Consider the following 14,517-nt stretch of genomic DNA (forward strand, 5'->3'; position numbering starts at 1 on the left):
CCTTCTATGATGAGATGACTGGCTCTGTGGATGAGGGGAAAGCAGTGGACATTTTATTCCTTGACTTTAGCAAAGCTTTTGATATGGTCTCCCACTGTATTCTTGCCAGCAAGTTAAAGAAGTATGTGCTGGATGAATGGACCATAAGGTGGATAGAAAGCTGGCTAGATCGTCAGGCTCAACAGGTAGAGATCAATGGCTCCATGTCTAGTTGGCAGCCGGTATCAAGCGGACTGCCCCAAGGGTCAGTCCTGGGGCTGGTTTTGTTCAATATCTTCATTAATGATCTGGAGGATGGCGTGGATTGCACCCTCAGCAAGTTTGCAAATGACACTAAACTGGGAGAAGTGGTAGATATGCTGGAGGGTAGGGATAGGATACAGAGGGACCTAGACAAATTAGAGGATTGGGTCAAAAGATATCTGATGAGGTTCAGCAAGGACAAGTGCAGAGTCCTGCACTTAGGAAGGAAGAATCCCATGCACTGCTACAGATTAGGGACCGAGTGGGCAGCAATTCTGCAGAAAAGGACCTGGGGGTTACAGTGGATGAGAAGCTGGATATGAGTCAACAGTGTGCCCTTGTTGCCAAGAAGGATAATGGCATTTTGGGCTGTATATGTAGGAGCATTGCCAGCAGATCGAGGGATGTGATCATTCGCCTCTATTCGGCATTGGTGAGGCCTCATCTGGAGTACTGTGTCCAGTTTTTGGCCCCACACTACAAGAAGGATGTGGAAAAATTGGAAAACATCCAGCGGAGGGCAACAAAAATGATTAGGGGGGTGGAGCACATGACTTACGAGGAGAGGCTGAGGGTACTGGGATTATTTAGTCTGCAGAAGAGAAGAATGAGGGGGGATTTGATAGCTGCTTTCAACTACCTGAAAGGGGGTTTCAAAGAGGATGGCTCTAGACTGTTCTCAGTGGTACCAGATGATAGAACAAGGAGTAATGGTCTCAAGTTGCAGTGGGGGAAGTTTAGGTTGGATATTAGGAAAAACTTTTTCACTAGGAGGGTGGTAAAGCACTGGAATGGGTTACCTAGGGAGGTGGTGGAATTTTTTTTCCTTAGAGGTTTTTAAGGTCAGGCTTGACAAAGCCCTGGATGGGATGATTTAGTTGGGGATTAGGTCCTGCTTTGAGCAGGGGGTTGGACTAGATGACCTCCTGAGGTCCCTTCCAACCCTGATAGTCTATGATTCTATGATCCTCACACTTGTATTATGTGGGGACTCTCATGAGGCTGCACTGAGGGCTCCTGGAAGGGTTTAAAAGCAGATGGCTGCCTGAAAGGGTGAGCTCCCTACCCACCTGCCAGAATCCACCTCCATCCATGTTTAGCGGTAAAGAGAGATTTTCAAAAATAATGGGAAAGCTGCACGAGGGGCTGTCCCTTTTGACAGGGCCGGATAAGTAAAGAATTTGTACAAAATAAAAGAAGAAATACAGCTAAAATCAGAAAAAAAAGATGGCCCCTGACCAGAGCTTCCTGAGAGAGCTGATGGTAAAGAAAAGAATCTCCAGTGCTGCTATTAACCAGGAAATGCAGAATGAACTGAAGGACTTCAGAAAAGACTCATCTCCCTGCTTGGAGAGGTAAATGACTTAGTTACTGTAACTAAAGAGTTTGGTCAGAAAAGAAATGAGAGTAAAAGTTTTGGAGTTCAAAACTACTTATTTAATTGAGGAAACAATCTCTGTGAGAGGCAAAGCTATGATTTTCCTCTGTACAACGAAGTAAAATAAATCTGTCCACTAACACCAAACACTACGGGTGCCTTGGCTCAGATTACACACACTTCGGCACTGGGGTAAACTTTCAAACTCACAGAAAATATTTTCATAGGAAGACATATGTTCGTATTGTGTGATCACCTTCCAGTAGTGTGACCAACATCTGTCACATGGTGATTGTTCTCTCATCCTCTCCCGCAGGGTGTATGTGTATGTGTATGTGCAGTGATGTATGTTGTTTTGGTAGGATTTTAGGGTTTGTTTTGTTGTGTTTTTTTAAGCAAAAAAATCCCCCCACCCCTTCTCTCTCTCTCTCAGTGTTGAAGAGAGACCCACACAGACTTCATCTGGAAAAAGGGGCCCTGAAGGAAGATTTAAAGCAAGCACAAAATGAGGGATTCTTATGGCTCCACAAGCAGCACATGGGGTCAGCTCTGAGGATAAAAAAGAATATCTAGGAAAGTTATAAAGTGCATGAAATCACAGAAGCATAGTCCCCTGGTGATTGTGCAAGGAGCTGAAACTATTATTCCATGATCCTGCCAAAAAGAAGCATGCGTAGCACCACTAACTAGGGAATTTCCGAAGTGCTCTGGCTTGCACTTATTCATCAAGGATTGCATCAATGGTAGATGGTTGGTGGAAGTCCCCACAGTGCTAGTTCAGTGTCAAGATGAATATGGAGCATGATGCGGTCCCTGAATAGTCCCTTTCTACCAGCAGCACTTTAAAGATGCTAATTGTTCTCTTTGTCACGTCATATACAGTTTTATCTATGACAGGCATTTGACCTTGGACTGTAACTTCCTGGCCAAGTGTAAGCACATTCCCATGCTCCATTAAAGCAAGACACACCATGAGGCTTTGCACTGTGCATTAGAGAAGGAGCTGGCATGAAAAGGGGCATCACCTACCACATGAGGGAGCTCTGGGGGAGCTCAGCTGCAGTTCACCAGAAGCAGCAGTCATTGCAAAAGCACTGTACTTTGGAATGGATATGGGAGGTCTCTGGCAATTAGGTTTCATAGCAGAAGATATTAATGTGGAATCTTTTGTTTCAATAGCCACCACAGCTGACTACTAAAATAAAATTTTTTAAAAAATCACAGACATTTCTTGGTCATCCTTTAGAGTAAGATTCCATTTGTAAACAGCGCATAAAGGGTTAATGATTAATAGCTTTTACAGACATGAGTAATATTTGATTATAAGCATATCAGTAGAAGGTGTTATAGATGTCTCTAAGCAATCTACAGACCTGTTGGACTCTATAACAATCAATTAATTAGTTATTAAAAGATACATTAATCCTTTAGAAACCATATAGAAGTGGAACTTTAATATAAAGTGTGTCCTATTTATTAACTCCAACTTCTCTCAAGAGAGTATGTTAGAGAATGACTCCCACATGGCACCTTGATTTGGAAGGAGTTATATTCCATCCATGGTTTACCATGAAAACACAAGGCATTCTAAGAATGGGAACAGGATATCTTCCTTCCCAACCTGCCAGCCCTATCAACAGATGTTTATTCAAATGGACCCTCCAGTACTTTAGAAGTTCACCCATCACATGTTGAAATAACATTAAAAAAGAGCCATAAAAATTGGCACTGCAGTTTTCCAAGTGTTCTTCTTGCTAGCAGAAAAACACCACTACAAATCCAACCTGACATGTCCTGCGGGTGCTTTTCCTCCTTATAATTGTAACTGACAGTATGAATTCAGTTATCACACACCAGAAAACCAGGTACCATCCTTTTCCTGTCCTAGTGAACAGAGTTTCCTTTTCCTCTCCGTAATTAAATCCAAAGTTAGCTAGGGTGACCAGATGTCCTGATTTTATAAGGGACAGTCCCGATTTTTGGGTCTTTTTCTGCTATAGGTTCCTATTACCCCCTACCCCATCCCAATTTTTCACATTTGCTGTCTGGTCACCCTAAAAGGGACATCATTTTTCCATTTAGGGGGTAAGTGTCCAAACCTGGCAGCTAAAGCTTTTCCCCACCCTTTCTGACCGACAATTGAAATGAAGCTGAGGGTGCAAATAAGAGCCACCTACCTATCAACCACTTCCTACACACCACAGCTAAACTATATCACACATCATCAGTTTCATTCTCTCACACAGATCTAGACAGCAAAAGGATGATATGCTGACCAGAGAGAAATATCCTAGCTGTGCCCTCAAAATGGCTATCCCTTTTTCTGTCATAATGCAATCGACAGATCATTGATTCACCGAGTGAAAGCTCCTTAACCTTTGAAAATCCTCCTCCTCGTCAGTGTTGTGTCGAAAATACGTGAGCAGGTTACATGGAGCTCATTTTTCTTTTGTTGTGGGCCATGCTCAGATCCGGAGAGGCAACTGGACATGGAAATGGTAAGAGATCATTGCTGCTTTCTGGAAAGTAAAACCAGGTTTACTATTGCTTGGTTGCTCTGGCGTAGGTTATTGACACGCTGACTGCTTTAAGGTAAGGCAAGAGGTTAGTAGATTAAAGGAGCTTAGTATTCTAAGGAAGCAAGAGAAATGTGCCCACAAACCATCAACTGGAGACAATCCAGAGTGGGAACATTCATGTTTTGTCTGAGTAACATATGACTCTTCTAACCCATCACTGGAACAGTGGGCAGATCAAAGGAATCCTAAGCACTCTTCTAGCGCAAATAGCTCTTTGAATTTTTTTTTCCATTTTGCATGAAACTTTAGGAAATATAAAAATAGAAATTGAAATGTCAATAGCCTCCTCAGATAACTTGCAAGTGACTTTGGTGTACTTGCCAGTAGCAGATACATAATCAAGGTTTGCTACAGATGTGATTAATACCAATTATGCTTTTTCACCCCTTTAATAAATGCTTCCTATTCATTCTAGAAGAAATTAGATTAACCATTCACCTCACACTACAGGTTTATATTAGTATTACCTGTTGGGGTATTCATGTACACTAAGAAATTATGTAATACGTAAGTAATTGGTGCCAGTGTTTGAGTCTGAATTAGTATCTTTGAATGCAAAGATGTCTATAATGTCAGTACCTGTGATATTTCTATTCTAAACATCTCAAGGATTTCCAGCTTCAGAGGTAAGAGATGGGTAAGAAATTCAGAAAGAAATTCTTTCATGGAAACTCAGACGAACTGAAGATTGTATTGCTAATTGCTCACTTCCAGCACTGGATACTGAAATTGTACCAGAAAAGCAATTGTAATTTTGAGAGGAGATTGTATTGTATATAATGGAACAACTTGAACTGGCTGTTGCCCCAGTCTACTCATAAACAAAATGTTTAATCTCCAGGCAATTTTATCTTCAGAGAATAATGCATTGAAACATCTGCATCTTTTTATTAAATGGAGACATTTTAATGGCCAAATGAAATGTCAGCTTCCCTTACATGATTTTAAATGATGCATGTGACAGTCTCACTGTGAAATGTTCAGCAGGAGATACGTAAATGGAATCAGTTCTGGGATGAGTCAAGTCCTGTGTATCATGTTCTTTGTATTACTGTGCCTTGGGAGAGTACCCACTGGGAGAGTACACTCTGAGATCTGAATTTATCAGATGCCTTTCTTAGAATCACGGAAAAACTGAGGGGTGTGTAACACTTGCATTTCATACTGAAGTCTTGCAATTGAATTCTGTGATGAATTTATAAATATAGAAAATTAACTTAAGATATTTCCATATAGTTATCTCTCCTGCATTACACCCCCTCTTTCCTTCGCTTCCTGTACTTACTTTGAATGCCTGTCCCGATACTTTCATAATTTTTAACTTCATTTTGTTATTCTCTTGATAATAATGCCCTTTGAAACTGAAACCTAACTCTTTACCAAAATCTTTTCCCCTCCAGTTTATTTATTGTAGGGTTGTCTCAGAGTACTGCAGGTGTTAGTGTGTTGTTTTCTTTCTTATGGGGAACATATAAAGGACAGTAAGGACTCTTGCAAATACATAGAACTAAAAAGAGGATAGGCCAAATTATGGGCCAGACTTGACAATGTCTCTTTGTAATCACTGCGCCTACCGTGCCTGTGGCACCGCATTTATCCTTCGATTTTCCAGCTCTCTCAGTATTGCAGATCAATGTAATGAAATAAATTCTGTTGCACAGTTCATATAGCACAGGGTTTCTGGGCAAATACACTGTCAAAAATGAAAATTTCTGGAAGGGGAATGAAAATAAAAATACTTAGTTCTCAGATAGCACTTTTCATCTGTGGCTCTCAAAGAGCTTTCCAAAATGTGGGCAAGCATCATTTCCCTCATTTTATAGATGAAGAGTCTGAGGCAGAGAGAGATCGTTGACTTATTTAAGTTACACCCATGTCTCCTGTCTTCTGGTTCATTGGGCATACTGTCTCTTACCTTCTTATTATTTATTGTTTGTGTTGTGATAGCACTTAAGATGCCCCAGACACACACCAGGACTCCATTGTGCTAGGTTCTGTACAAACACAGGACAAATAAGATAGTTCCTGCCCCAAAGAGCTTGCAATACAACTAATCATCTTAAATTAATAAAGAATCATAGAATCATACAACCATAGGGTTAGAAGGGACCGCAACAGTCATCTAGTCTGACCCCCTGCCAAATGCAGGATTTGTTATGTCTAAGCCATCCAAGACAGATGGATGTACAGCTTCTTTTTGAAAACCTCCAATGAAGGAGATTCCATGACTTCCCTAGGCAGTTTGTTCCATTGTCCTACTGTTCTTACCATTAGGAAGTTTCTCCTGAGATTTAATCTACATCTGCTTTGCTGGAGTTTGGACCTGTTGCCTCCTGTCCTGACCGCTATGGCAAGAGAGAACAAGTTTTCTCCATCTTTTTTATGGCAGCCTTTCAAGTATTTGAAGACTGCGATCATGTCCCTCCTTAATCTCCCTCTTTCCAAACTAAACATACCCAGTTCCTCCAGCCTTTGCTTGTATGGCTTGCATTCCATCCCTTTGATCACCTTTGTTGCTCGCCTCTGGACCTTTTCATAGAATCATAGAATATCAGGGTTGGAAGGGACCTCAGGAGGTCATCTAGTCCAACCCCTGCTCAAAGCAGGACCGATCCCCAATTAAATCATCCCAGCCAAGGCTTTGTCAAGCCTGACCTTAAAAACTTCTAAGGAAGGAGATTCCACCACCTCCCTAGGTAACGCATTCCAGTGTTTCACCACCCTCCTAGTGAAAAAGTTTTTCCTAATATCCAACCTAAATCTCCCCCACTGCAACTTGAGACCATTACTCCTTGTTCTGTCATCTGGTACCACTGAGAACAGTCTAGAGCCATCCTCTTTGGAACCCCCTTTCAGGTAGTTGAAAGCAGCTATCAAATCCTCCCTCATTCTTCTCTTCCGTAGACTAAACATCCCCAGTTCCCTCACCCTCTCCTCATAACTCATGTGTTCCAGTCCCCTAATCATTTTTGTTGCCCTCCGCTGGACTCCTTCCAGTTTCTCTACATCCTTTCTATATAGCGGGGACCAAAACTGGACACAGTACTCCAGCTGAGGCCTCACCAGCGCTGAGTAAAGCGATACTATCACCTCCTGTGACTTGCATACTATGCCTCTGTTAATGCAATCCAAAATTGCATTTACTTTTTTTTGCCACAGCATCACATTGTTGACTCATGTTGAGGCTGTGATCCACCACAACTCCCAGAGCCTTCTCAGCAGTACTGCTGCTGAGTCAGTTATCCCTCATTCTATATTTGTATATTCGGTTTCTCTTCCCTAAATGTCGCACCTTACATTTGTCTCTGTTGAATTTCATTTTGTTGTCTATAGCCCAGTGGTCCAATTTGTCAAGATTCCTTTGAATTTTAATATACTGTATCAATGTGTGGCTCATACCCAGTAAGGACTAAAATAAAAAAGTGAGAATTTAATTTAAAATGTAGAGTACCAGTTCTCAGAAATGTATACACAAAGTATCAGAGTAACAGCCGTGTTAGTCTGTATTCGCAAAAAGAAAAGGAGTACTTGTGGCACCTTAGAGACTAACCAATTTATTTGAGCATAAGCTTTCGTGAGCTACAGCTCACTTCATCGGATGCATACTGTGGAAAGTGTAGAAGATCTTTTTATATACACACAAAGCATGAAAAAATACCTCCTCCCACCCCACTCTCCTGCTGGTAATAGCTTATCTAAAGTGATCACTCTCCTTACAATGTGTACGATAATCAAGTTGGGCCATTTCCAGCACAAATCCAGGTTTTCTCACACCCCCCCGCCCCCATCACACACACAAACCCACTCTCCTGCTGGTAATAGCTTATCTAAAGTGACCACTCTCCTTACAATGTGTATGATAATCAAGGTGGGCCATTTCCAGCACAAATCCAGGGTTTAACAAGAACGTCTGGGGGGGGGGTAGGAAAAAACAAGGGGAAATAGGTTACCTTGCATAATGACTTAGCCACTCCCAGTCTCTCTTCAAGCCTAAGTTAATTTTATCAAATTTGCAAATGAATTTCAATTCAACAGTTTCTCGCTGGAGTCTGGATTTGAAGTTTTTTTGTTGTAATATCACAACTTTCATGTCTGTAATCGCGTGACCAGAGAGATTGAAGTGTTCTCCGACTGGTTTATGAATGTTATAATTCTTGACATCTGATTTGTGTCCATTTATTCTTTTACGTAGAGACTGTCCAGTTTGACCAATGTACATGGCAGAGGGGCATTGCTGGCACATGATGGCATATATCACATTGGTGGATGTGCAGGTGAACGAGCCTCTGATAGTGTGGCTGATGTTGTTAGGCCCTGTGATGGTGTCCCCTGAATAGCTATGTGGGCACAGTTGGCAACGGGCTTTGTTGCAAGGATAGGTTCCTGGGTTAGTAGTTCTGTTGTGTGGTATGTGGTTGCTGGTGAGTATTTGCTTCAGGTTGGGGGGGCTGTCTACAGGCAAGGACTGGCCTGTCTCCCAAGATCTGTGAGAGTGTTGGGTCATCCTTCAAGATAGGTTGTAGATCCTTAATAATGCGTTGGAGGGGTTTTAGTTGGGGGCTGAAGGTGACGGCTAGTGGCGTTCTGTTATTTTCTTTGTTAGGTCTGTCCTGTAGTAGGTGACTTCTGGGAACTCTTCTGGCTCTATCAATCTGTTTCTTCACTTCCGCAGGTGGGTATTGTAGTTGTAAGAATGCTTGATAGAGATCTTGTAGGTGTTTGTCTCTGTCTGAGGGGTTGGAGCAAATGCGGTTGTATCGCAGAGCTTGGCTGTAGACAATGAATCTTATGGTGTGGTCAGGCTGAAAGCTGGAGGCATGTAGGTAGGAATAGCGGTCAGTAGGTTTCCAGTATAGGGTGGTGTTTATGTGACTATTGTTTATTAGCACTGTAGTGTCCAGGAAGTGGATCTCTTGTGTGGACTGGACCAGGCTGAGGTTGATGGTGGGATGGAAATTGTTGAAATCATGGTGGAATTCCTCAAGGGCTTCTTTTCCATGGGTCCAGATGATGAAGATGTCATCAATATAGCGCAAGTAGAGTAGGGGCATTAGGGGACGAGAGCTGAGGAAGCGTTGTTCTAAGTCAGCCATAAAAATTTTGGCATACTGTGGGGCCATGCTGGTACCTATAGCAGTGCCGCTGATCTGAAGGTGTACATTGTCCCCAAATGTAAAATAGTTATGGGTAAGGACAAAGTCACAAAGTTCAGCCACCAGGTTAGCCGTGACATTATCGGGGATAGTGTTCTTGACGGCTTGTAGTCCATCTTTGTGTGGAATGTTGGTGTAGAGGGCTTCCTCATCCATAGTGGCCAGGACGATACAACCGCATTTGCTCCAACCCCTCAGACAGAGACAAACACCTACAAGATCTCTATCAAGCATTCTTACAACTACAATACCCACCTGCGGAAGTGAAGAAACAGATTGATAGAGCCAGAAGAGTTCCCAGAAGTCACCTACTACAGGACAGGCCTAACAAAGAAAATAACAGAACGCCACTAGCCGTCACCTTCAGCCCCCAACTAAAACCCCTCCAACGCATTATTAAGGATCTACAACCTATCCTGAAGGATGACCCAACACTCTCACAAATCTTGGGAGACAGGCCAGTCCTTGTCTTCAGACAGCCCCCCAACCTGAAGCAAATACTCACCAGCAACCACATACCACACAACAGAACTACTAACCCAGGAACCTATCCTTGCAACAAAGCCCATTGCCAACTGTGCCCACATAGCTATTCAGGGGACACCATCACAGGGCCTAACAACATCAGCCACACTATCAGAGGCTCGTTCACCTGCACATCCACCAATGTGATATATGCCATCATGTGCCAGCAATGCCCCTCTGCCATGTACATTGGTCAAACTGGACAGTCTCTATGTAAAAGAATAAATGGACACAAATCAGATGTCAAGAATTATAACATTCATAAACCAGTTGGAGAACACTTCAATCTCTCTGGTCACGCGATTACAGACATGAAAGTTGTGATATTACAACAAAAAAACTTCAAATCTAGACTCCAGCGAGAAACTGTTGAATTGAAATTCATTTGCAAATTTGATACAATTAACTTAGGCTTGAAGAGAGACTGGGAGTGGCTAAGTCATTATGCAAGGTAACCTATTTCCCCTTGTTTTTTCCTACCCCCCCCCCCAGACGTTCTTGTTAAACCCTGGATTTGTGCTGGAAATGGCCCACCTTGATTATCATACACATTGTAAGGAGAGTGGTCACTTTAGATAAGCTATTACCAGCAGGAGAGTGGGTTTGTGTGTGTGATGGGGGGGTGGTGGTGAGAAAACCTGGATTTGTGCTGGAAATGGCCCAACTTGATTATCGTACACATTGTAAGGAGAGTGGTCACTTTAGATAAGCTATTACCAGCAGGAGAGTGGGGTGGGAGGAGGTATTTTTTCATGCTTTGTGTGTATATAAAAAGATCTTCTACACTTTCCACAGTATGCATCCGATGAAGTGAGCTGTAGCTCACGAAAGCTCATGCTCAAATAAATTGGTTAGTCTCTAAGGTGCCACAAGTACTCCTTTTCTTTATACACAAAGTATGTATCTGTAATTGTATTTGTACACAATTCGCATCACCATGGTATCTGGATGTTACATAAAATGTTAAATGATCAAGCACATACACAAAGTTCTCAGTAGGCTGACCTGAGAGAAAGCTACTTTATAGCAACCCCTTGGACTCCCAGTTGCAGCAGCCCTTATCCAGTAAATGCCCAATATAAAAATATACCTTGCTCTGTACTAAAAGACTGCCAACCCCATGATCTGATGGTCTAGGAAAGGTAGAAGTTGCTACAGACAGGGACTCTCTACGGTATCTCCACTTTGATGAAGAAATTTCCTCTTGCCCCATTAGGGCCTGAGTGTACTCCAGTTTCTTATTATCCAGTGTCATCCTCTTCTACCACTTCCCTTATCATGACACCACTGATAACTTCGTCAGCTTTCCCATCTCCCAAGCTCACCATTATGGTATCATCTCTGACTCATCTCTTTCCTTCTAACTCCATATCCAGTCTGTCACTAAAGTTCCATTGTTAAAAACACATGCCCATGACTTTGGTCACACTCGCCTTGATAACTGTAACCTCCTCTCTAGTGTCCTTGTTTCTCCCCTCCAGTCAGTCCAAAACTCTGCTAAAACCTATTCCACTGCACTGATAGCCCCCGCCCCTTGAATTCCTATACTGGCTTTCTGTCTCTTGCTGCCCTTTGCCTCCATCTCCCAGGCCTGGCTGTGATCTTTAGGACAATTTCCCATTCCTGTTTGCCAGATTTCCTCTCACCTGGTTCAAATCCTTCCTCACAACCCACTCCGTCCCACCTTATTCTCTTCACCAGTGATCTCCTCATCTCCTTATCTGCACTGATGGCTTTCCTTTATCTTCTCATTTTTAAAGCTTCAGCCCTCTAGGTCAGGGAAGATGCTTTACTCTCTATTTTGTAAAATGGCAGGGGCATTACAAGGTATAAATACATAATGAATAATGCCTATTCAATCCTTGATCTCCCTGCTGAGACTGCCAGTGAAAAACCGAATGGCTCTGATTATTGTTGTGAGGTGGACATCACTCAGTAAGGCACTGTTCTTAGACTTTTTTCCCTACCATTTCAAACCAAACTAGTGTGACTCATAGGTTTTTTCAGTATTATCCAAGGTTGGAGCATGTATTCCCCAACCACCCATATATTCTGGCCATACGTTTGTCACCCAGAGCAATTCGTCTCAAAGGTGATGTTCTATTACCACCCCACCCCCGCCAAAACCCAACCAAACGCCCAAATTGGGGAGGTTAATGCCAAAGAATAGAGTTTGAATCTATGTGCATGCACATGCTTTTCATAGCCAGATCTCCTACTTAGCAGAGTGACCTTTACCTGTGGGCATGAACACAGATGAGGCCAATGTTACAAAGGCCACATCTGAGTAAAATTGTGGTCAAGTCTATTCAAAACTGAAAATGCTAATGCACCAATAAATGTGCTGCTCACACGATCTATTCAATACCAAATGAGTATGCTGCTGCTGCAATGTACTCAACAGTTACCCTGGAGAAGGACAAGCTCTTTGGTTTTACCACAATGATCAGAGGGGTATAAGAAACAAAAAAGGACAGAATAGAAAATAAATTCTCCTGTCTTTTGCTTTGTGCCTTTTCCACACAGCTCTCGGTGCTTGGAACAATTTCCCTCTTGACCGTATATTGAGTACTCTCCTTCTCTTCCTTAACACGCCTTTTAAAAAATGTGCCCTTTGGTCAGCGGTCCCTGGTATGGCTGCTTAGCACAGGACAGGAGTTAGGGACACTATATGTAGTGATACTAAGCAGCACAAACGGAGCCAGATTTTCTGGAGTCACGTACAGCTCTATAAAGTGCATGTAAAATACTACCAAGCCACATGCCTTCACTCATGTAAGCTGGTGGTGGCATTTCGCGCCCAAAGGGCCCTCACTTTGTACCATTTAAATGATGACACAAGGTATAAGGCAATGGTGAATCAGGCTTGTCATGTTTAGTTAGTCCATGAGCTAGAGAGCCAGAGTGAACTGCCGGATCTATCTAGGGCCAGGAAACTGAATAAAGAAGCACCTGTATAGTCATTACAATTGAGACCTGTCTCTTCTATCCTGCAAGGAGCTGTAGGTTTCTCCTAGCCTTTCAGTGCTGATCTCCTTTCTGGTGCTGTTCGCCATGCCTATGCCTGATTTTCTCATTTTTATTTTATTTGTGTTAGTTAGATTGTAAACTCCTTGAGGAAAGGAGCTTGTCTTCTCATGAGATTTGGTTAAGTACTACATATATTACAACACACATGGTCCAACACCTCAGATACAAACACTCCCAAACTTCAGAGAACTTTAGTACTGGACCCAAACTTCACAGCTCAGATCCATCTCTGTTTACCGGTATAAATAACAAGTGACATTAATAAAACAAAACAACTTCAGGGGGGAAAAGTTACAAAGACAGAACAGACAGCCATTTTTTACTTTTAGATCAAAAATAGTTGGGAAAAGTTTTCAAAGCACGATAGTTACCATTTCAGTCCAGCAGATGGGTATCAGTTCTCCCTCTTCACAGGTCAGTTTCAATTGTTGGATACCATCTAGAGATGATATAGTTTCAGAAACAGCATCAAATGAGCACCTCAGATAGCTTCTTATGGGACTCTCTGGATTTTGATACAGGGTTGAGTTTTTGCTATCTCTTTGGAAAGGTTTTCTTTACTTCTGAACTATCTGAGTGTCTCTGTCTGCTGTATTGTTTTCTCCAACAATTTCTGCGTAAGTCTTCAGAGCTGCCAGCCTGCTACTGTTCCCTTCCATGTCACCCGTGTACTCAGGGAAAAAATGTCCTATTCTGTATATTACAGTTTTATATTCTGCATCAAACCATGTCCAAAGCTACTGTCACAAATCCACGGAATTAAAAAAAATACAAATTCTGAGTTAAGATTACCATAGCATCTGACTCGCTATGTTGTGTCTACCTAGTACTATAAATACCTGTCAGATTTCCCCTCTCACCTATTTTGGTCAAAAATAGTTGACTTTCTGTCTGGATTCCTGTATCAAACCAGTCCTCTAACTCAAATATTGGTATGAAGTAGCCATGCAATTGGCAAACACTCTAAAGCCATGACCTTATCAGATTTCAACAACTAAAACGTTTTGGGACAACTCAATAGTATACCTAGATGGGAAACTTCTGGGAAGGAACCAAGTGCTAAAGGAAGTGATGTTGGTACTGAGACGTCATTCTTTCCTCTTAGACAGCGTCATGGTGTTAGCAGACAATGAGCTCCTGGCATTAACATCTCTTCAATAAGCTATAAAATGGTGGTTATGACCATTAAAAATCCCATAGCACTTATGCCAGAGCAGAGGAGTTAGCTTCAATGTCCTAACCAAATCTGAATATAGCTAAATACATTCGGGATACCTAAATTTCCCTTCTAAATCCAACTCGAGTTAATCTTCACTTCTTGTCCCAGTTTGTTGTTAGTGTCGCTTTACACTGCTCAACTATTGGTACAGTTCACCCAAGGAAATGAGAAAAGAAATAGATTAGGTAGATGACTATGTAATAGGAGAAATGTATGTGTAATTTGTACAAATCATAACATTAGTAAACCACTTTGGGATTCATTTGGATTAAAGGCCCTAAGAAAAGGAGAGATTATTATCATTAAGAGGTAATCACCTCTACTATTCCTTATATGTAAGCATTAGCCAAAAGATAGTGTAGGAGACAAGTAGTTTTTCAAAGAGCTCCT

The 14,517-nt window shown here is 42.0% G+C and overlaps 1 protein-coding gene across 1 annotated transcript in view; it reads left to right on the forward strand.

The window, feature by feature from the left end:
- Window positions 1-4,020: 4,020 nt before the first annotated feature.
- LOC141987496 (interleukin-2 receptor subunit alpha-like) overlaps window positions 4,021-14,517 on the forward strand; it is a 30,535-nt gene continuing 20,038 nt past the window's right edge. Inside the window, exon 1 of the mRNA XM_074952876.1 lies at window positions 4,021-4,119. Within this exon, the coding sequence (XP_074808977.1) occupies window positions 4,053-4,119 (67 nt within the window). The 5' untranslated portion in view covers window positions 4,021-4,052. The remainder of the gene's footprint in view (window positions 4,120-14,517) is intronic.

Source organism: Natator depressus, chromosome 1 (assembly GCF_965152275.1).
Source record: "Natator depressus isolate rNatDep1 chromosome 1, rNatDep2.hap1, whole genome shotgun sequence".
Classification (NCBI taxonomy): Eukaryota; Metazoa; Chordata; order Testudines; family Cheloniidae; genus Natator; species Natator depressus.